Here is a 24,568-nt window from a genome sequence, read left to right on the forward strand (position 1 = left end):
CTCATAATAAATGGCTACCTTGTGTTGCAAATCAGTACCCGTCCCATTGGTTTAAACATATAAAGCTGCCTTATGCTGCTGAAGACCATTGGTCTACCAAGATTAGTACTGCCCACTATAAATTGCAGCAACCCTACAATGTCTTACCTGCTGGGATATTCTGCATATTCAAAGCAGATGTTCTGTCATTGGTCTATCCTTGCCCCTTTGGGAAGGCACAGAAATTTGATGTACAGTCATAAATGCTGGGTCTCTGTAACCACAGCACAGTGGAGGTTCTAAGTATAGTTTTGGAAGGAAATACTGTTTGAAGCCATGAGACTTTGTCATAGGTTCCGTATTCACACGATCAGGATAGGTCCACCTTTCATTCTATATGTATTCACATATCTGTTCCACATAATATATTTCTGGTAAGACCTTGGAGGAGGAGCACGTCTCATGGATTAATGCCACTCAGTGCTTAACACCCACTTAGGGTAGCTGTCCCGCCCCTGAATGCCTCCTCCTCCTCCAACTGGCTTGCCTGTCTATCCAGCAGCTAGCCAATCACCTTCCATCCCCCCCACCCCCCATTAGAACATACACTGCAGAGGTTTGTAAATACATATGATCATTATACCAACAGTTGCTGTAGCATAGAAGCACAAAACCTGATCTAAATGAAGCATTACATTGACATTATGCTAGCAGAATGATTTGTATTCACAAGCCTGTTTAGACCCAAATGATAGGTTACAAATTGTAATGTGTAGGATGGGGGTACCCATGATCTGACATTGATGCCAACAGCCAAGAAGTCAGGAATGGGAGAATTTAATTTTTCAAGTGCCTGGACCTTAAATTAGGATCAATACCACATTGTAAGGGGAGGAGATGCTTTAGCATGGCCCCCGTGCTGTTGTTTTTGACATGCAATTGCTACAGGGCACTGTTTTCCCCACTGGAGGTACTGCATATATATTGATGGGCTACATGTGCAGCCCCCCTCTTGGGGCAAATACTACCCTTCCTCTGCAAGCTGGAGCATCATGAAGAATGTTCCATTGAACACACAGGCCATGACCCAGACCTCAGCAATGCATGCTTAAACCCGCAGACTTCTCTGAACTTAAGCATACCTCTGTAGGATTTGTGACCATGAGGCTCTGGGACTACAACCACAATCCCTGTTCAGTTTTATTTCTGCCTTTTTACGGCAAATGCGCTGTTTCAGTTTATATTTAATTCACTGAAAAGAGCTGGAGTATCTTTACTCTACTTGCAATCTGTTTGCTTTGAGCAGTCTTAAAGTATTAATGGACAAAAGGCTCTGAGCATGTAAGTGTTTGTTTTAGAAACAGACTGACTAAATGTTTGGGGTTTTTTGAAGAGGCTTTGGTATGTTTCTGTAAGCTTGAATAACATTTTCTTAAGAGTTTCCTGTTAAAGGGGGCGGGGGGGCGGTAATTCCAGAGGGCAGTGGATGCTGAAGCCTTCAGTCAAGAGAGGGAAGGGGGGAGAGAGAGAGAGGAATCTTACGGCTGACCTTAGAGTCATGGGGGATTATGGTTATTCTAATAACATTGGCTACTAGAGGGCACTTGTCTGTTATTCAGTACTACCGAAGGCCTGCCTGCTTGCCTGTCTATCTGGGTATTAGATTGTTATGTGTGAGTGCTCTCTTGTTCATCAATAAATCCTTAACAATATTTATTGTTAACAATATTCATTAGATTTATATATTGACCTTCCCGACAAACAATATAAAAACAGAAAGTTATGAAGCAATGTTAATGTTTAAACAGATTGCTTTTGTTTCTTCCTTTCTGTGCTTTAACCGTTCCATGTGTATACACGTGTATTTTATGTGAATGTGTATATACATGCGTGTATACACACACACGCATATTTACAGACACAGCTGCATGGCTGAGCTGTCAGAAACTGGAGTTCTTACCTGTTTATTTTTCTTCCTGTGGCATAGCAATGTTTCCATCTACCCTAGTTTGTAGCCATTATAACCACAACATTATTTTTTTTCGAAGGACACATGCAAATTCCTTAGGATCTCCTTTTCCTTCTGCCTACAGGGGTCCGCCTGGATCGGGTCCGTGGGGGCCGACAGAAGTACAAAAGACGACTGGACTCTGAGAGCAGCACTTACCTGAGCTTACAGATTCCCCCTCCAGCCAAAAAGCCATGTAGGTGTCAGCGCTGGGGCAAGCTCTGTTTCCTGTAGCATGCTGGGGTTGTACTTTCCCCTGATATGCCTCCTGGGAGGAGAAAAAAATATATATTACACTTTCAACTGCCTTAACTAATACAGCATGGCTTGAACATTGTTTCCTGAGGTTAAACTGTTTATCCTCAAAAACATTCTCCCAAGGAAAGGAAAAGTTGGGAGGAAAAAGGGAAAAGTTCATATATATAGTTTATGGGTGCTGTAGTAAGACCTTACTGTGGGAGAATGGGGAAGTTCAGTCAGTCTGCAGCCACTGGACCACACCAAGGGTCTTCTTCTGCCATTCCTCAGTTCCTTAAAGATACCTGCTACCACCAACAGACCAGTTCTAGTCCTCTGCACCCCGGCTCCTGTATATTAAGACCTTTGCCCTACTGCATCTCTCTCTCTCCAAGTTAAGTCCTTTATGACGCTGCTGTATCTCCCTCTTTCTCCAAATTGATGAGACCTTTATCCCAGTGCTGCATTTCCCTCTCTCTCCAAATAGCTACAGAGGAGACCAATCTCTCTTAGGTGGGGCTTGTCTAGGAGAGTAGTGCTTAACAGCCCCTCCCCGCTCCCCTCTGTAAAAAGATTTTCAGAGAAACCAAGTAACAATTTCAGCAGAAATTATCTTAAAGAATATAAGAAAACAATGGATGCGCAAATAATTATATTTGCAGGGTAGGGATGCCAGTCTCCAGGTGGGATCTGGGTATCCCCTGGAATTACAGCTCATCTCCAGGCAACAGAGATCAGTTCCCCTGGAGAAAATGGTGGCTTAGAAGGCATTATACCCCAGCTTGGTGTATAATTAAGAATGCAGTTTCTAATTTGGCAAGCCAGGCTTGATTCCCCATTCCTCCACATACAGCCAGCTGGGTGACCTTGGTCTAATCACAGTCCTGTTAGAGCTGTTCTCACATAGCAGTTCTGTCAAAGTTCTCTCAACCCCATCCAGTAGCACCTTTAAGGCCAGCAAAGATTTATTAAGGGCATAAGCTTTCGAGTGCAAGCACTCTTCCACAGACTATGATCTTCTTACATGACAGAGAATATATAGCAAAAATCAATTCTGTTACATCAGTAGACTGTGTCACAACCAAATACAGCCAATGATAATCCTTTGTCAAAACAGCCAAACAATCCCCTGGAATCCAGTGTACTTTACACAGGGAGAACCAAACTGCCTTTTATTTGTGATCAAAGGTTCTCACCTCCCCATATGTTGCTTGCTCCATCTGTCTACTAGAAAGTTATTCTGCATATTATTCAGAGACCAAGGTGGGCCTGCTACCATATTCAAATTCAGAAAGGAGCTGCCGTCAACGCTGGCTCCCTGAATATTGTACGCATATGGTACACCTGTTCATTGCATTCATACGTTACCCTGAACAGACGTACACCTAAAAATTCAATATGTGCTCTTAGTTGTTCTTTGAAAGAACTTGATTTAGGACTTGTGAATCCTAATTCTGATATGTACCTGGAAGCTGCTTCTTATGGATTCAGATTCAGGAGGGTAACTGTATTGGTCTGAAGCAGCAGAACAAAGTTAGAGTCCCGTGACACCTTAAAGACCAACACGGTTTTATTCAAGGTATAAGCTTTTGTGTATCTGAAGAAATGTGCATGACACAAAAGCTTATACCTTTAAACTTTGTTGGCTTTAAAGTTGCCACTGGACTCAGACTTTGTGATGGAGGATCAGTCCACCTGGTGGCACTAGCTAGGATGACTAAAGGGAACTTCCACATCAGGAGTCAAATTCAGAGGAAGGCCTTGGCCTCTTTGCCCTGTTTTGGTTGGTCCTCAAAACAAACTGGAAAGCCACTGTGTGACACAGAATGCTGGGCTAGAGGAACTTGTGGTCTGATCCAGCTGGTTTCTTCTTCTTGCTTTGATAACCAGTGTTGCAGGAGATATACCTGGAAAAGCTGAGCACCTTTTCCAGAAGGACCATCCCCTTTGTGCAGAGTGCACAGACCATCCCTGTCCAGTGATGAACAGTTTCCACTGTGTGGACAGACTGGGAGGGACGAAGGCAGACTGTGGCAGTGAGCAAGTTCACCCAGAGTCATTTCACATGCTACAATAGCTATTTTACTCAAGCAGTTGGGGAAGTCTTTACAATGGGAATGAGATCCATCTTCATTCGTCTGCATTTCCTCATGGGTGTGTGTGAGCTTTAGCCGTTCTTTCTTCTGCTTTCCCCTCCAGCGCCAGGAGAGCTCCATTCATTTCATCCAGAAAGAACCCAGATGTGATCTTCCTACCAGTATTAATTAGCCTGTAGAACAATTATTAATTACAATATGCAGAATTTCAAGATAGGAAACTTATATCTTGGCACCGGATACCTAGGTCCATCAGTAATTAACACACGCAAATATGTGCGATAGGATCCGCAAGCAAGCAGGAGAACAAAGATTATCTAAGTAGAAAGGGCCATTGTTTCCAAAGGACAAGTTCCAAGTAACTTTACAAGCACGCAGATTCATTGCAAGTACATACTGACTCCTGCTTTTGAATTCACAGTGACTAAGATTGTCTCCCACTTGCTGGTGGCAGAGCCAGAGAAGATTTATGCTATGCCAGATCCTACTATGCCGGAGAGTGACATCAAAGCACTGACCACGCTTTGTGATTTGGCAGACAGAGAGCTGGTTGTGATCATTGGCTGGGCAAAGCACATTCCAGGTAAGAAGGGACCAGTCGTAATGTTGGCCAAAGATGACGGCTATATTAATTTGCTTCCATGGGCTCTGGGGGTTTTGGGGTAGGGAAACTAATGGAAATGTATTGGAGAATACTTGCCTGAGGGATGCTGGGTCTCTGCGGAAGCAAAGTAGGTGGGCAAGTGTGCTTTTACTACAGCTTTCTGATGCAGATTGTGAAGCGTGTAAAGGGAATTTGCACACTTTTCCCCCCCTCCCAATGCAAGGGTTGACTTTTCATACATTACAAGAAGCATCAGGAACAGAAGCTGCCTTCTGCCTTTTTAAATGTACAGAATGGTCCCAAGGAGACCCTGATTTCAATAAAAAATGTAGGTTACAAGAGAACTTGTGCTAGCATTCCATGGATTGCTTGCTTTCCATCTGAATTCCAGCAATGTTGTTGATTTTGTTTGTGTAAATGGCTGAATCCTGAGATTATTGTGATTGTGTTGTAGCTTCAGTTTTTATTTGAAAAAATTCAGTCAAGCAGATGGTTCAACAAGGTGGTCAGCCTTCAGATACTAATTCTCCACCCGTCTTTGTCTTGGCGGTGCTCTTCTCAAAGAAGGCTGGTTGATCAGGGCTTACCTCACTCATTGGGGACACAGTTAGTGCCACGTGGCCAATTCAGGGAACTAGATTGTGGGGAGAGTCAACAAGTACCGTCATATCCATTTTGATGATGCCCTTTCAGCACTAACATTTTGTATGCATTTGTTACTTATTTGTAGTGTGCAACCACACGTTCCCTTTTCTTTTTCATTTTTGGTTGTGTGGAGATTCCATGCTCTCATGCCCATCTAATACATTCAAACAATTTCATATGAGATAATTTTCTTCCACACAGCCCATTACCCTATTTGTGCATCATTCAGAAGTGCTGATACTGTAATCATTTAATCATTGAGACTGATAATATGAATCTTCAGATACACAGTTTGTTTGTTTCTAAATCTGGTGCCAAGACTACTCATAGAGAACACAACATCATATTTGGAAGACTGGTGACTATTACATTTTTTCTGCTTGAAAATTGTTACATGTCAACCTTTCAACACTGGAGTGATATAACCCTTGAGGTGTTCTTGCATCCCATTGAACTGGGTTTGTATGTGCAAGTTCAGTCCAGGTCAGTTATAGCATAACTAGTATTTCATGATAAAGTTTTTAATGAGTCGGGTTGGGTCCCTTTCATTGCAGCTGCATGGCAGCTGTGGGTGACTTTCTTTCCAGTTTCAGCAAGGATCAAGAATGCAGTGCTAAGGAAGGAGCACCTATCCATTTTCCATTTTCCTGAACTAAATAGATCCTGGGGACACTTTTTGCTTCACTGAAGGCCTGAATGTGCACCTTGACCATACTTGTTAAAAATGTACCATGCAGTTTGGCCCACATAAGTTATACAAAGAACATTGTCCTTTAGACTCCTATAGCAGAAAGACAAATATGGAAATGAACTTACTACATCTTCTAATGGGTCAGCTCAAATATTTTTGGCATCTTACATGAATGACTGTGCTGTCTCCTGCTCTATGGAAATACCATTACCTGCTCTGCTCCACACTTATGCTTCAGGGAAGCTGCTGCCTATCATGCCAGTCTCATTGTGGTCTTTCATGATGCCACACCTCCCACCAGGTGTGGGTTGGGAGCCCAAAATATGTTTAGGCATTGTTATCAGATGGGCTTTTACGGGGTTTTATGGTTTTATCTTGTAACCGCCATGAGTCCTCTGGAGAAATAGTGGAATATAAATTAATTTATTAATTAATTAATGCAGGCCCTGAATGAATGAATGAATGAATGAATGAATGAATGAATGAATGCATGCAGGGAGAAAGGGAGGGAAGGACCAAGTTCACTGGAGGCCATCCCCAGAGGTCAGGGATGCCACCCAGGGTTACCACTTGCAGCAGCATACCTGAGACCACAAGTAAATGTGATAAAGATAGTTTTGTTTTTGGCACCACTTCATCCTTAACATTCTAGGCAACTTAGGTGCACGTAATGGATGGACCAACTCTGCTGATAGCTTGTGAAAAAGAGGTTATTTGGCAATGTTATAGTAAACATAGTTGTGCCCATGAGCTTAGAAGAGTAGAACTCTGCTTGGAATTGTACTTTGAGCTGAGTTTCTACTGGCAAATGGTAGGTTTGTGCCATTGTGCTGTCTTTCCCCACCTTCTACTTCTTTTCACTTGTATATATTCAGATACAGCCTCTTCTCATACATCATCATCATCATTCTCCTTCTATTTTCATGAAATCTGGGAAACAATTGAAATTTTACCCAAATTGTTCAGTTCATTCTGTTAATGGCATCTGGAGGATAAGCTTGTAGGTTTGGTTGACTTAATGCAGCAATTCTGATCACCCATTTATTTGGAAACCTGTAATGAAGGGCAACTTAGCTAACTCAGAAATGGTTTGTGGTCTCAAATATATGTGTGTCCCACGTACTGAATGGAGTTGGGTAAATGCATAAAAATTGCAACATTTAGATATTAGCTTCAGACATGAAAATGATAACTTTGCAGGGTCCTTGTTCTAAGGCAGGTCCTTCCCTCTCAGTTGCATATGCCTGCAAATTAAAGCTTAAAGCTTCTCTCCTGTAATTGGGAGTAGAGTGCTTTAATAGTGCATTCAGCAAATATTATTCCCCTAATATCCTCCCTGGCTAGATTGCAATCCTGGATAAGAGTGTTTCCTTCACCCTTCTCACCCACCCCGTCCATTAATCACGGGTGCCTTGCTTCCACCTTCCCAGGCCTTCTCTCAGGAAAACTTCTGTTGAGGGGTGTTGACAGGGGCTCTCCCAGAGTGGCTGTTTAGCTGCACTTCTTGCTGGGAAGACGAAAAGCTCAACACAAGATGAAATATGGCCGGTGGAGTGACAGCAGCTGTATCTAGAGTGGCCTCAGATCCTATAATTACATCTCTCTTTATTACCGCTGCTAATGGCCCTCCAGGATGGCAGAAATGATAATAAATTAACCGATTATGAACTCCACTTGCCACAAATTATGTGTGTTCTCTCTCTCTCTCTCTCTCTCTCTCTCTCTCTCTCTCTCTCTCTCTCTCTCTCTCTCTCTCTCCTGGAAGCTCCTACGGCCAAATGTCTGAAAAAGAGTAGGAAGTCACTTCATCCAGGGGTACAAATACCACCAATTTCCGAGGGAGTGCTTACAGCCTGCCAGGAGAAGCTCATATGTTATTCTGTGTCTCTGTGGGCGTGGTGGGGGAGCTCAAAGAATGTGCTTGAGGGTACCATAGAATCATAGAATCATAGAGTTGGAAGGGGCCATACAGGCCATCTAGTCCAACCCCCTGCTCAACGCAGGATCAGCCCAAAGCATCCTAAAGCATCCAAGATAAGTGTGTATCCAACCTTTGCTTGAAGACTTCCAGTGAGGGGGAGCTCACCACCTCCTTAGGCAGCCTATTCCACTGCTGAACTACTCTGACTGTGAAAAACTTTTTCCTGATATCTAGCCTATATCGTTGTACTTGAAGTTTAAACCCATTACTGCGTGTCCTCTCACGTAGGTAGGGTTGCCAACAACATGAAGGGAAAAAATGCCTCTCATCAAATGTGAAATGGGTCTTCCCCAATGGGGACCCAAAGCAGATTATCACATCATTTCTGCCCTCCTCTCTTAAACTGTGCTGTGACACAGGTTAAACTAAGAGTGTCACCCAGCAAGCTTCCATGGCATGCCACACTGGCTCTCAATCTAGTACAGTTGTCAACTGAGGGGGCTGCAAAGGAGAGTTAGGAGTGCCCATCACCCCTGGGGTTAGTTTTTATTCTTGAAAATCTCCAGGCCCCCAGCTGCCTGCACATGGAGGAGTAGTGGTGGCTCAAACCTGGCTCTTGAAAGGTCTGTGGGTGACCACCCCCCTCTAAAGGTGTGAGGTGGGGAGGTGGGTGACCACCTCCCATGGGCAAATCAGAGAGGGGCGTCTCACATCCAGAAAGCATGTCCACAATGAGGTGATGCATTCATGGGGGGGGGGGTCACAGTGAATTTTGCATCTCTAGCACACCAGGAGAGTGCCTACTGCATGGCGAACCCAGCAAACCGGCCCGACCTGCAAACATGGAGGGGGGGGGGTTGTGTAAGTTTGGGGTTCAAAGTTCATGACATCCCCTGTCCCAGAAACCCCCACAAACCTCCATTTTTCAGGTTTGTGCCCACCGTGATATTACTGCTTAGTCAGAACAGCTTTATCAGTGCTCTGGTAAGCTCAGGGTCACTCAGCTGACTGTGTGTGGGAGAGTGGGAAATCAAACCCGGCCTGCCAGATTAGAAGCCACTAAGAATGTTTCTGTACATAGCCCTGCCAATCATAGAACAATTAGAGCTGTCTTTCTGAATTCAACCAAAGGTCAGTCTAATTGAGGCTATTGTCTCCAGCAACCATATTGGATGACCATAGGCTGCCCACATAAATAGGGCCTGATAAGGACAGCCAACTCCTATTATTTAATTGACCCAGGCTTCTCCCATTACTAGTATACTGTCTCTGCATGTTGAAGCTACAGTTTTAGCGATTATGGCTGAAATCATCCATTGATTGATCTTCAGTTTGTTTAATCTTTGTAAAAAAGCCACTTAAGCGAGTGGCCACAAACTGTGCATATTGCTTGTTCTGAACCTACAGCTTTCTCTTGGATGAAAAGTAAAATTTGTCATAGTTAGTGATCAGATAAACATCTGTGTAGCAGTGTGTGTGAATGAAATCTTGGTATAAATGTGGACTGTAAGCTAAATATGAGCAGACAGTGTCATGTGGCAGTAAAGAAGGCAAATGCGGTCTTGAGGTGTATCAACGGAGGCATTACATCAAAATCACAAGATGTTACTGTATACTGTGTTGGTCAGACCACACCTGGAGTCCTGTGTGCAGTTCAGGAGGCATCATTTTTAAAAAATGCTGGACAAAATTGCGAGGGTGCAGAGGAGAGCAATGAGGATGATCCGGGGCCTGGGGACCAAGCCCTATAACAAAGGCTGAGGGACTTGGGCATGTTCAGCCTGGAGAAGAAGAGGTGGTGAGCTTTCTTTAAGTATTTGAAAGGTTATCACATAGAGGTAGGCAGGAGCGGTTCCTGTTGGCTGCACCGAATAGGACCTGCAGTGATGGGTTTAAACTATGTATATAACGGTACTGGCTAGATAGCAGGATTTTTTTTTTCACAATCAGAGTAGTTCAGCAGTGCTTAAGGAGGTGGTGAGCTCCCCCTCACTGACAGTCTTTAAGTAGTAGCTGGACAGATACTGATCCTGGATGCTTTAGGCTGATCCTTCATTGAGCAGGTGGTTGGGGTCTATGATTCTATGACCCTATTTGCTCATGTGCAAGACATTTTGCAAGCCATTTCTGGGTGCTATAAAATAAAGGGAAGCATTAACAGTGCAAAAGATCTTAAAAGTCTGTGTGTGTTTCTGCTCACACATCACTGGAACCAAGCTGGAGACTATTTCGTCTCTATCTACATTCAACATCTTTCATCATTTTATAACCCTCTGCCATGTTCTCCCTTTGTTGCAATACCCCCTTAAATGTAATAGATTTAGTCTCATAAGTATTCTTTATGGCAAGTTGTATTCCCTGGTCATTGTAGTGGCTTTGTTCTACGCATTCTTCAGCTCTCTTTGAGGAGATCAGCCACAGATTTAGATAGTTGCACTTCAGTTCCTGTCACTGTAGTTTTAAGTTCCAAATAATTCTCCACAGTAAAAGTCACACTAGAACCCAATGCAGTTTCATTAACTGGAAAGGTACCCAATCTTTTCCCCCCTTTCAAAGCACTACTAACTGCACAGACCTGTCTCTCTCTCTGGTCTTTTCTGCTTGAGGTTTCTGCATCACTTCTGCCTCCATTTTACTTCAGCTTATCCCATGATTTTTGTACCTTTGGCTTTCACTTATGTTTTCCCCCCCTTTCCCTCGAGCAATTCCCCGGTTCTTTTGACATATGTTTAGTCTGATCTTTTTCTGGAAGCCAGTTATGAGTCAGCTTTAACCTTGTGCAGAATGTTTCTGTTGGTTTTCTTCATCCCACCCACTCCCACACCCCTCCAGCCCACTTCTTGAGTATTGGACTCTGGTGGTTCCTCTCCCCCCACCCTGAAGAGAAGTTACTTTTTATTTTTTAAAACAGCATTGAAATATCCCTAGAGCATTGTAACAATGAGTTTAGGAGGTCCCCTGTATTCCCAGTTGACATTTTTAAAAAGTAAGTCTTTATGTCCTCCCCTCACTGAGATGATATAAGAAAAAAAAATGTATCTCCCTGAGAGAATGGATTAGAGACTTACTTTAAAAGAAATGAAAGCTGGCACTTCAGAGAAGCTGATAAGTGCATTGTTACAATCCTCTAGCTATATATTGATATGTTAGTATTTTCAGGGAGGGGGGACTGTGACCCCACCAACAATACCCTCAACCTCACTCTCCCTTAAGAATCCTCATTACTGAAAGCATAAACTGATTCCATAACTATTAAAATACAGAGGGAAGGCAGGCATGCAGACAAACTGTGTCCAAAACTGATTCCATTGCTTGTGTATCAACTGCTTAGAAAGTTCCCCTCCATACATATATACATATATTTATATATATATTCCTATAGTTATGGCATCTATGTTCCATCTGATAAGACAGGCACCCTTAGTATTCCTCCCTGAGGCGCTGTTGGGGAGGGGGGATTGAGCGGGAAGGGAGGGTCTTGTGGGTCTTTTCTGCCACTGGGAATTTCTTTTAGTAATTGTGGGGTTTAAATTGTTTTCATTTTCATCTTGTGGGGTTTTTATAATCTTATTGCAACCCTCCATGAGACAAATCTTGAGAGTGGCAGGATATAAAATAAATAAATAAAAATGTCTGGGAAAGCCCTTTGTGTATTTCAGTTAGCAAAACTCTGTGAGGCTAGAAGGTTTATTCTCCTTTCCCCATGAGACCCAGGTCAACTTTTGGATTTCTTGAAAAGAAGAACCAATAACCATAAGCTCCCTCAGTTTGCCTCCTTTTCTGCTGCAGCATACTGAATAGACACTTTTTTGTCAGCTTACAACTAAAACACAAGGTGCCCCCCCCTCTGCCCCTGGTGATGACAGCCTCTGCATAAGTAACTGTGGTTCCAGAGTTCTTCACAGCCTCCGTTGGGTTTTATCCTTCCTGAATAACTGGGTGTCAGCCATAAGCTTGGCTTCCTTCACTAGTCTCTAGCAACATCCGATAATTTATTACTAAATTAAATAGAAATGATCTCAGTACAGATCGTTACCCATTGTGTATTTCCTCACACTGCAAAAACTGTTTGCAGTGGCAACCCCATTTAGAATCCCTTTATCGTAGCTTGTTGGATGCCAGGGATGTGGTGTTGCCAAGACTGACTCTGACAAAGAGGTTTGCTGCCGCCTCCCAAATAGGACCGGCAGGAAAGTAACCTGCAGTTGACAAACACCAGAACCCTTCGTGGTTGTGGACCAGACAGTGGGTTGCTTCTCAACTTACATGTCTGCCAACTCAGGTTTGCTGTTGCATGTGAACTTGCCAAGGAGCTGCAGCTGGCCCCAGTTGTGATGAATGTTCCCCTACAGTGTTCATGTTCTCAAAGTATGCGTTTAACGCATTCACCTTGTACATTTTTGGCTGTAAGCTTGAGATTCTTGGGTGTTCACTTAGAAAAGCATAATATGTGAGGAGACCCCACTGTGTTAGATTTCATGCTCCAAATTATACACGCATGCCTGGTTTGAACTGTATTGGATTCTTTTGGATGCAGCTTCTAACAGTTCTGAAGTAAATGGTGTGGGAAGAAGAGAGACTCCTTTCTCTGCTATGGCAGACTCTAAAGCTCAGACGAATTGGCTTGAGTTTAGTAGAGCCCAGTCTTTTTGAGTGTAAACGTATGGATAAAGAAATACAAAGTCACAATTGCAAGGTAACAGAGGCATAGCAGGTCAATGTTGTTCCAACCTATGGTGGGCCAAGCCTTAATTTGTTGCCCACAGACTAGAGATGAGTGGCTTCCAGACTAGCTGCTTTCCACTTGCAGGCTGGCCATAACCAGTGTGGATTTTGTCTCCCTAGTGGCCAAAGCTCCTCTTTGGCTGTCTTCTTATTTCTCCTGGCACTCCTCCCCAAAGCTTTATCGATCCCTCCCTCCTACCCATCAGACCTCACACACGCACACACAACACATGATGGCTGATTGGTATCTGTTAATTAATGTGGCCTGCGGCCTCTTTTCTATTCAGTGGCCTGATAAGGGAAATTGGATGTCCAAGGACTGCCATGCCATTATCATCCCTTACCTCCTCTGGCAACACAAACACAAAACATGGTGTAGTGATAAATAAATACCACTAACCCATCCCTCTGCCCTCACCTCCTTGGGCTGAGATAGCCCAGATAGAAAAATAGAACTCCCAAGCAGTCAATACAGCAATCACTGGCTCTTTTGTTAATTGCTGAGTTGATAACAAGAGGAATCAAATGATCCTTGCAGAGGCTGGTTTTCCTTGGCCCAGATGCAGGCGTAAGCATACGCCAACAGAGAGGATTCTGGGAATAAAGGCATCCTATTGAGCATAAATCACAGCTAGGGGGACAGAAGCATCTTTGAGGCAAAGGTTAATGAGCTTAGACTGCACTGCGGGGCAATGGTGAAGCCACCAAGCACAAAGAAGAAAAAGGGCAAAGGATCTCTTAAGACATCATTATAGCAAGAGATTTCAGGTTTCTCCCTTGTTTGCATATACCAGACAGTGAGTCAGGCCTAGTGGAAGCAGAAGGGGCTCTTGCAGCATGTTCAGTCTACATCCCAACCCATGCATTTAGGCTTTGATCCCTAATATTTCTATGAACTGCAACAGCCTAGGACAATCCTGGGACTAACCACATTTTCCAAATGGCATTTCTGTGTACACGCTCTCTCTCTCTCTCTCTCTCTCTCTCTCTCTCTCTCTCTCTCTCTCTCTCTCTCTCTCTCTCTCTCTCTCTCTCTCTCTCTCTCTCATTGTGGACAGTTCTTCCTTTTTTTCCCCCTTACATGGGGAATTTTGTAAAACAATGCCCTGGACGCTTACAGCTTGAATAAAACTTTTGGTCCTAAAGGACTCAAACTTTGTCCTGCTGCTTCAGTCCAACACAGCTACCCTCCTGAGGAATGTTGTGATTCTTGGTAATTTTCACAAAGCATCTCAAGTCTCAATTATCATTCATAGGACTGCTGCTGCAAGGCACACTCTTGCTGTTGGGGTGGGTCTTCTTTGTCCAATGGGAACGAAAATTACAGTAGCAGAACTCTGCTGGGTATGGCTGATATATCAAATGAGGCTGCCTTTTGACTCCCTGATGCAAAATACTGCTGGGATGATGGCGGGGGCTCATCGAGCACAGTTTAGAGGCACAAGACATGGTTAATGCAGAGATAAAGTAAATGGACAGCTCAAATGAAATGCTGCGGGATGCTAATTAGCATGAAATACGCATAAGCCTAAAATGGCTTTTAGCCGTTCCTTGGTAGGAAGCAATGAAAAATCCTTGCATGACCCTGCAAGAGGATACCTCCCCAAAAGACCCCTTTATGCAATTCAGGTTGAATACAGCTTGTTGCGAATGAGGTTTAGTAACTTCATATTTCAGTTTCACCAAATGTTGATATTACTCTGACAAGGGGATTACTGCATATTGCCTTTGAGCAAGTCACAAATCTGCCTTGAGTTCTGCAAGTTCTTTGTTTCTGGTATTGGTGTGAATAATACTGTATTCAGAAATATATGAGATATTAATGATATCGATGAGATATGAAATGTTAACAATATACTGATGAGATCAGGGTGTCTATATTTATAGTGGCCTCATTTACCCAAATATTGCTTGGCCTTCGGGTCAGGTAGCTGAAAAGCCCTTCCAAGCTTTTCAGCGAGTCTTTTGAGAAACAGTTTTATCTGCAGTTTGTGCTTACTGGGTTATGTCAGTAGGGCAGAGTCTGCACTTACTTTCTTTATTCCATTGTCAATCCTGTTGAATTCAGATCGCTTTGAACTCGGATCTTTCTCTCCCCCCCCTCCTCCCCATTGAAACAGGAAAATCTTCTGCATGTGGTTAGGGAGGCTCAGAAGGTGGGGGGGGGGGGGAGCCAAGCCTCTTTCTTTCTTTTCTTGAAGGGTGGGGGGAGAGGAGCCAGGCAGGGAGCCTCTTTCTTTTCTTGGAGGGGAGGGGAAGAGGATCGAAAAAGGCAGAGGAGGGAGGAAAAATCCAGGACTGACAGAAGTCGAGAGAAATTAGGGGCTTCTCCTTTAAGGCAAGCATGTCACATGACCAGGTGTAGCCTATCGGAGGTTCTCTACCACGGAGCTTTCTTTCCCAGTCTGAATATTCAGGATTAACAGCACTCTGAGATATTGCACAATAAAGGTAGGGTCACTCGGATCAATCCTTCTTGCTGCAGAAGGAAAATTTAAATCGTCCAAAATCCAAGCGGAAATCGCATTCTGTGTAGAGAGCAGGGGCTGAATCGATCTGGGGTTGGAATAAAAGCTCCGTGCAGTTTACACCTAGGTCTCAACATGGTAGATTATTGCCATAACTCAGCCTTTTCCAATGTTTTGACTGTGAAGGAATCCCTGGAATATTTTTCAGGCTTTGAGGACCTCCCCCCCCCCCAAGTGTTGACATGCCCCTTCAGAGAAGGGAGCACAGAAATAAGATGTGGGAGCCAGCCAATCAACTGAGCAATCATTTACTGTTTTTCCATTGTGGAGAAAGACACTAGGCCTGTAGAGCAACTGGGGAAGTGGGTTCCAGTGACATCTAGTGATGCCAGCAGCCATCCAAACATCTGGGAAAGGCCACATAACCCCTGGGGAGCTCTCACATAACCCCAGGTTCCCTGGAACTCTGGTTGGGAATCCCTGCCATAACAGAATGTGCCAACATCAGTCTCTGCCATCTTTCTAAGCATCAACATCTGGGGATGGCAGTGTCAACCCCCTCTCCTTGGGTATATAAACTTATCTGCTCTTTTCTTGTCCGTCCAGGTTTTTCTAATCTTTCCTTGGGGGACCAGATGAGCCTGTTGCAGAGTGCCTGGATGGAGATCCTCATCCTGGGTATTGTGTACCGGTCGTTACCCTATGAAGATAAATTGGTGTATGCTGAAGATTACATCATGGATGAGGAACACTCTCGTTTGACAGGGCTGCTGGAGCTCTATCTGGCCATCCTGCAGTTGGTGCGCAGGTACAAGAAGCTGAAGGTGGAGAAGGAAGAATTTGTCACACTCAAGGCCTTGGCTCTTGCCAATTCAGGTAAGGGGGGGGGGACAGAGCCTGCACCAATAATGAAGCAATATAGGCAAGAAAGCCAATGATGTAAGAAAGACAATACATGACTATACATATTGTCGTGAATTTTTTTTAAAGCTCAATATATTATAATTACAATAAGAGGAAAGCTTTTTTTTATTGTATTCCAATCCCTATTCATTTCACAGATGTAAATCAGGGTAAAGACCAGGGACTGGAGGAGGCAGAATATTACTCAGACGTGGCATCATGTGTTTGTTCCCCAAACACTGCCCTCACCTGGCACTTGCTGTGACAGTGTTTGGAATCCTTCATCCACCATATTCCAGAGGTCCAAACTGCAGAGTACTGATTATGCATCATGCTACTTGGGAAACAGTAGTGAGACCTTTGCGGTAGTTATTCTAGAATGTACAAAGCCTTTTTTTGCAAGAGAGTTTTTGGAAAAGAGGAGTGACCTTAATCTAAGCTGTATTTGGGGTCTGATCCTGAAGGCTTTTGAAGAATACAGGGTTACTTTGCAAAGAAATCCTCCTGCTTCCTATCACTCACAGTCTCTAGGGGCCACCTAGATTCAATTTTATAGCTGAGGCTTCCCAACAGCTGTAAAAATTCATAGTCATTGATTTTGTAATTAACAATTTATCAATGCCATTGACACCAGCTCCCTGATGGATTACAGCAAAATTAATCCCATAGTGATGTGTGTTTTTGTACAGAGTTTCCACAATTCAGATCCCTCTGACTACTTGAGAAATCAAGGGGCTCGATTCTCGGTGAGAGAGCATGGGGGAAAGGGAGTCCCTAGGATCCTGCCTTTTGCTATAAAGAGTTGTTCTGCATCTTCCCTGTGCAGAAATAAGCTGGGAAAGGCATTGGACAGTGATGTATGCTTCACTTTCCATTGCCACGTCCCCATCTGCAAAGCAGACAAATTCCAGATTTAAGGGGCACAACTGTAAACATTGGCGTTTGAGACATGGGGCTCTGAAGCACCCCTGCCCCCTCCCCTGATTCTTTGCTTTGTCTTTTAAAATCCTACATGGATATCTGAAGGACTCTCTTCTCCTGTGTTTCTGCCTGGGAATTAAGAGCACAGGGACTAGCCAATTGACCCAAAACGTTCATTTGGTGGGTACACAAGAGAGAGCCTTTCTGATAGCAGCCTCCCCAGCTTATTAAGGAACAGCCCACCCCCCACCCCCTGGAAGTGTGCCTGCCCCCCTCATTTTCAGTTTTTGTGAGGTAGTTGAAGACTGTTATATTTAGGACTGTATTTGATTAATTTGGGGGTTTAAAAAAATGTATCGGCAGCCCTAATTGATTTTAATTTGTAGTCTTCTGTTTTTTTTAAATAATTGCTGTTTATTTACATTAAAAGCTCCCTTGCATTCTGCAAAATAGAAAAGAGGTGTTCAGAAGTGGCTTCCCATTTCCTGCCTCTGCCTAGTGACACTGGCCTCCCCTACAAATACTAACCAGAGCTGACCTGGTTCTGAGACCTAACAGGTTCAAGCTAGCCTGGGCCATCCAGCTAATGGCTCCAAGAACCATACCTCTTGCATTTGCAGTTTTACACACGTTTGACCTTCAAAATTGCAGAGGAACAGAGGACTATGTGGAGCCATGTGGTAGGGTACGCATTATGTGTCCGCCAGGAAAAGATAAGCCAACACTACTTAGCCAAACTTATGATGTTTTTAATTCTCAAGGATGCCCAAGTGTGTATAAAAACACATATAGGTCATGGAGTGGCAATCCATGTCCACCAGAATATGGCATGTGGTCTATGGGTCTTTGGTTTAGAATATATAGAAAACAAAGATCTCTTTGCTCTACTACTTGGCCGCATGAAGGGTAAATATTCATTCATCTAGCAGTAGAATAAGATGAATAGGACAACTCACAAATTGCACCGTGAGTGATTTTGTTACATCCAAAATATGCAAAAACATATTCCCTGAATAACATATCCATTTTTTCCTAAATGTCTTTTGTTCATAGAGATAGATTCAAGTGGGTAGCCGTGCTGTTCTTAAGCAGCAGAACAAATTTAGAGTCCAGTGGTACCTTTAAAACCAACAGAGGTATACGCGCTTGTATTGAGGAAGCGTGCGTGCACACAAAAGCTCATACCTTAAATGAAACTTTGTTGATCTTAAAAGGTGCCATGGGACTCTAAATTAATACTGACAGTACAGTGCTCTACACACTTATTTCTACTGAGTTAAATGGTTTTAGTCTGGAATAAATCTGCGCTGTGAGCAAACAAAAGACCCTGCTCACAAAGTATGGCGTTCCCGCCCACTGTGTTCATTTCCCTGCCTGCTGGACGCTCCTTACTTCTGTTTCTCCTTGGGCAGACTCAATGCACATAGAAGACATGGAGGCAGTGCAGAAGCTCCAGGACCTTCTCCATGAAGCTCTTCAGGATTATGAGTTGAGTCAACGTCATGAGGAGCCACGTCGTGCGGGCAAGCTGCTGCTGACCCTGCCCCTTTTGCGGCAGACGGCTGCTAAGGCCGTGCAGCATTTCTACAGCATCAAACTGCAGGGCAAGGTCCCCATGCACAAACTCTTCCTAGAAATGCTGGAGGCCAAGGTCTGACAGGCCCAGCCCTGCCCACACGGCCCGGGAAGCAAACTGAGAACAGCGATGCAGCCGTGGAGGAAACCAAACCGGGGTGGCAGCTGGCTTTTATCTCCAATCATTTATTACAGAAGAATTATTTAACGTCCATCTGGTGGCCTGCCAGCCTGTACATCCGTCTGAAGATTATTGTGTACAGAAGGGGAAACTCTTTTAATCAACATCACTCTCTCTTTCTCTCTTGCTCTCTCTTTTTTCTTTTCTTTTTTGTGGAAAATTTCAGAACAAGCTCTTGCACTTGTAGAGGGAGCCAAAGGAAATTTGGAGCCCCAGGACAGTGATGCTCATTGCACTATCCAGGGCAGCTGATTCCTCTCTCTTCCTACCTTCTTTTTCCTAGAGGAGCTGGGACAAGCAGGAAATGGTGAAAAATAAGAATTGATTGTGTTCATGGGATGGGGGTGCTGGAGGGGGGAGATAAAACAGAGGCGTCAGTGGTTCTGGGGCTTCATACCACTCTGTGAACTGCAAGCCTTTGAGATGGTTGCTGGTCTGGAGAGGCACATCGTGGAATCTCTTTAAGTCCAAAATGGCTGCCCCTTATGCTTAAACCATTCTTGAAACATGTACATAATGAGAGCCTGCTTCATATTGAGAAAGACAGGTCTAACCATGTATGATATCCTGTGATCTTGTACAGTGTCTTTGCCCCTGGCTTCCCCATTCCCCCACCCATGTGCAATCACAACATTCCCAATGGCTGCTACAGAAACTGAAGTTATATCCTTGGGAGGCAGGCCTGGTTGCTACACAGCATGCAGAGGGGAGTGGGTAGGCTGACATTTTTGTCCAAGGGTCCTGTTTGCCTGATAATCCCCTCATCCTCCTATATGTGGTGCTATTTAAAACCCCTCTACCTCCTTCCTTCTTTTCCCACTTGTCGCAGAACTTGCATGGCATGAAGGGGTTCAAACAAGAAGGTACCCCCAAAGGAGGCCATTTCCCAGTCTTTCTGGAACAAATGGGTGTCGAGATCTAAATCCAGATATTGTTTATATTAAATGATTTGGGAGTGCGGGAGAGAATCACCTCAGAAGACTGTTGGGCTTGTATCATATCAAAAGAACCAACCCCACCCACTCCCACCACTTGGGGTGATATTGGATCATTGCTTCCTAAACACCTCTTCTTTCCTCTCCTGAGTCAACAGCTCTCATATGGGGGTAATTTGCTTGGATCTAGCCCCAGCCAGGGCTTCATTTGAGCTCTGAATGCCAGGCTTTAGCCCCAAAGGCACAAGAAATGGGAAACAGGAGAATGCCTCAGAGAACTCATAGAACATTTCCCTCACAACAGAGGAGAATGGTCAAATGCGTTCACTTCGATCCTGCCACACTTGCTCAGCAGTCTGAATTCATTCCCCGGCTAGAACTCCACTTCCCCTTGGAGCTGAACTCAGCAGATAGTGTTTCCAGGTCATGGGATATGACCTCCAGGAAGGCTTATGGACTCCACCACTGCCACTAGAGCTCAAGCATCATTTCTCTGTGCATAGTTCAAGCTCATAACATAGGTCTGTTGTATAGGCAAGGGGTGCTTTCACAGTGCTGAATAATGTACTTTCAGTTCACTTTACAATTGGATTTTACTGTGAAGCAGCAAACCAACTTGCAACTGATCTCCAAAGTACACTGACTTGGAATGAAAGTGCATTGAAAGTGCTTAAGGAGAAAAAGGAGACAAAGGCAGTTCACTCTCCCCGATAACACTCCATGCACACAGTCACATGATTCATGGAATAAATGTCTGTATTTTGTTTTTGCAGTGTCATAGAGATCAGATAGGGTAATGAACTTACAGCCTGGGACTGCCCAGCACCCAAGGGGGGCCTGAAGTGGAGGAAGTGTTGGCCAAGATGAATTCCTCCTAGAAAGTCAAACGGCATGGCAACAGAGAACCAGCAGAGCCAAAGCAATAAAAAGCACAGGTGAATAGGTGAATACGTGAGGTCTGTGTTCTGTCCCATTTCCTTCCCAGGGTCAGTGTGAACAGCAACTCACCCTTTCAGTCTCAGCTCATTTCTTGTGCTGTTCTTTCCAAACTCCAGTCCAAAAACAGCATGACTCACCTGTCTGAATAAATCACTTCTCTGGGTGGGGGCGGGGGGGGGGTATGGGATGGAAATAGATGCTGGTTGTTAACTGTGTAGCCATCTTGGGCATCGGCAGCTATTTGGGGTCTAAATTAGAGGTTAGGCAGTTACCTGTAATAAGTTCCCCTTCTGTTTGTTTGTTTGTTTGTTTAACCCTCCAGCTCTTTCCTATAATTTCTCCCATTCTGTTGCTTGCCCACATATGGAGGGGAAATACTGATCTGTTCCCCCTTTACTTTGGCAGACTCACTTTTTATCAGGCTAAACATCTTGCATGCCCTTCCCTATCCTACTCGCAGCAGTGTTCTCTGCATGATAGGCAGATATCCTTTTGCAAAGCCAAATTGTCTCTGGTCTAAGAAAGAGCGGACGCCTGCAGTTTCAGGAGCCTCTCGGGAGAAGCAAACTTATTTGCATTTACAGAAACGAGTTGTCCTTCTTTACCACCTTGGAACAAAAAGAAAGGTAATGTTGTAGTAAGCAGGAGGGAACGGGGGCTGATACAGAAACTGATAGTTTGATTCTCACTTTCATGAAGCTTCTTACTTGTTTTTGAAAAGAGTCTGTGATTGTAAAATAATACTAATACTAGGAGCTGCCCTGCTGGATCAGACCAAAGTTCATCTTCTCCACTAGTGGATAGTCTTTGAAACTCAGAAGCAAGGATCAATAGGGGTAGGTTTCACCTGGTGATGGCCCACCTCAGCAAGAGATCAAGGTATTTATTTTGCACAGACAACGATGCTTTTTGAAATGACTACATGTATCACTGTTCTGTCGAGGGGAACAGTCCCTGTCTCTCTTTCAGGACCACTCCAACAAATGGAACAAATGGGTCTAGGTCATATAAACCTCAGTGAATTTGAGGATGACCAGAATTGTGGGGTTGTTTTTTTTTGGAGGGGGGGGTTATACTCTCTTGTCATGTAGAGGCAGTGAAGGGAATTGCAAGTCTGGAATTAACTTGTTAGAACACATACCTAGGGAGGTTTAGAACAATCTGCCAATGCAGAAACTTGACAATTATTTATAGGCTGAGGGGATGCCACTGATTAGCAACAGTTTAATGAGTTGGGAACAGCTGTAGTTCCATGCATTTGGAACTGGAAGGTTATATTTGTCTGCTTGTGTATGCAAAGAATTTTTTTTCTTGCTGTGCAACAATTACATGATTGTAGAAATGATCAATAATAAATAATACATGATCAAAGAGAAAAAATGATCAAAGACTTTGCAAGGAGTAAACTCCTAGCTCAACAATGCTTCTGAGTACTGCAAGTTCTCATACAATTGTAGCTTCCATGGCCAGCCCCTATACATTAACTAACCCCAGGGTGAGCTTAGAACATGGCATGCAGGTAATGCACCTTTATTAGAATGTAAGCATGAGGGGAATCAACCCACTCCTCTCAAGGGGGCTTGTAACCCACAGTGTACCTTCTTCCTCCCAAAGCTTTGCATATACATACCCAAGGCTGTGGTCTAACAATGCAACCCTTCCACGTGTTACAACAGATGCTGCTCCTATTAACTGGGAACAGAACCCTCTGGCCTTTAGTCCCCAAACAAGCAAAGAAACAAAAAAGGTGATGGGAATCAGCTCAGCTCCATGGTGGGATGTCCATCCCAGTTGTATCTGAGAAAACTGGGCATTATTTTGCAATTTCAAAACAAAGTGAAGAAACTGTAAAACCACAACCAAATAGTATTGTTCATGCCAAATAGGGGGAGTGTTAGTTTCTTTTCATAACTAGTCTTCTGGATCTCCTAAAAACCATATGTTGAAACCATGCCACAGCAAGCCGTCGAAAGGAGAAAGGCCTAAGAATGTCAGTAGCCGACCATTCTGCTAGCCTAGAGCTGTGAGAGAAGCACTCCTCTGCAGCTACAGGCTGTAGCCAGTGAAGTGGTCAAAGCTCCCCACCCAGTTCCTGTGGGCTGATGGTTTTCAAGGGAAGCCAACAAGATTGGGAAAGTCTGTGCAAGCTATGCAGGATACCAGAGTCTGAGAGTGAAGTAAACAGTATCTACTCAACTATTATCCGCTCCTGAAAAGAAACAAAACACTGTTACATAACTAATTAAATAAATCGTATTCTTGTGGTACAGGTCATTTCGAACAAAATGAGAAATAAAACCAATGTAAAACAAAACTGGTTGAGCTGACATTTATTCGGGGTTCTGAAGCATCTTTCCCCACATTGCTTTACATTGTAAAGTCCGTTTTACTGTGCACGATGAGTAGCAAAAGTGCTGGATTAAACACAAACATTTCTCATGGCACCCGAAACATCTGCTATCGTTCCTCACCCAGTATGCTTTGTATCCACTCAAAGTATGGATTTGTTAACACGGCAATATTGGGTCCTTGTCCTGTCATGGAAACAAAGAGTTCATGTTTTGTCTTTACACCTGACCTTCCTTGTGTGCAATGGAAAACTGACAAATCCATGCTTTGATGTTGTTTGGAGATGCACTTCTGTGTATCTTCAGCTTGCTCTAGTCTGCAAATATGGACAAAAGCTCTTTGATGATCCCTGAGACAGACCCTACCCTCAGTGGAAAAGCTGCCCAGAGAGCGGTTTCCAAGCTTCTGCATCTTTTAAGTTTCCTGCAGATCAGCTGAATCGAAGACCATTGTCTTTTTCAAACTTTGCGGAGCATTGTGTGAATTTGGTAGTTGAGGAAAGATCTCCTTTGGAAAACGACAAAATTGGCCATCTCCATTTTTGTGTGTGTGCATATGTATCATGTGGATGCACGTGCTGCTGTTTTTCCTGCAGCTGGAACTCTTCTTGGGGCTGCTTTTAAAAAATAAACATTCACTAATGGACTATGCTACAGGAGTCAGTGAAGACCCCTCACTAACCAGATTGGGAGGAATGGAGGGATGTTTTGCTGCTGTTAGACGTGCCAAAATTCAGCAGAATTATAAACAGAAAAGGGGAAGTTGTACAGAAGCTCTAGATTGTTTACTCAAGTAATTTACTGCACAGGGAGTAAATTATTAATCGCTAATGTCTGCAAATGATGATTATTTGTCATTATTCTGAACATTTTCTTCATGAATATGCTCAGAATTGGAGTCAATCTTTGTTACTTTGGGGATACTTTGCCACAAATTATGATCTCAGGCTTGCTGGAACCCTTTGCCTTCATTTGTACCAAATCTCTGGGAAGAAACCCTATAATCTGTCAGTCCTTTTTTCTGTCTAGAATAATTTCTGCTCATGTGTAGTGTCTGAGCACTGGACAAGCTTTTAAAAGCCTCTTTTAGTGGCAAGAACAGTCTTATTTTGCTTTGCTTATAGGCCACAATATTCTTTGCCATAGATTTGTTGCTTCATTTCGGGAGAATGGAGCTGATCTTCCATTGGACATCTCACCCAGCATACAGCAAAGACAGTCATGACAAAGTCCCACTGAAAGCAAGTTAGTTTCAACCAGTTCCTCTGTTTCAAAGGACTTTATTTAGGTGGCATTTTGACTGTTTCCACAAATGCAAGATGGTAAACCTCACAGGAGAGCCCTCCTGCATTTTCCCTCTGCCCTGTCACTGCTTTTTGCCTCTTGATAAAG

The 24,568-nt window shown here is 43.8% G+C and overlaps 1 protein-coding gene across 8 annotated transcripts in view; it reads left to right on the forward strand.

The window, feature by feature from the left end:
• The window catches only part of ESRRB (estrogen related receptor beta), a 216,810-nt gene extending 193,685 nt beyond the window's left edge, over positions 1-23,125 (forward strand). For all 8 annotated transcript variants that reach the window (XM_077323305.1, XM_077323304.1, XM_077323300.1 and 5 more), the window contains 4 exons: positions 2,073-2,183; positions 4,742-4,903; positions 15,981-16,250; positions 18,611-23,125. In XM_077323305.1, coding sequence (XP_077179420.1) covers positions 2,073-2,183; positions 4,742-4,903; positions 15,981-16,250; positions 18,611-18,855 — 788 coding nt within the window. In that variant the 3' untranslated portion in view covers positions 18,856-23,125. The remainder of the gene's footprint in view (positions 1-2,072; positions 2,184-4,741; positions 4,904-15,980; positions 16,251-18,610) is intronic.
• The last annotated feature ends 1,443 nt before the right edge of the window (positions 23,126-24,568 follow it).

Source organism: Paroedura picta, chromosome 2 (genome assembly GCF_049243985.1).
Source record: "Paroedura picta isolate Pp20150507F chromosome 2, Ppicta_v3.0, whole genome shotgun sequence".
NCBI lineage: Eukaryota > Metazoa > Chordata > Lepidosauria > Squamata > Gekkonidae > Paroedura > Paroedura picta.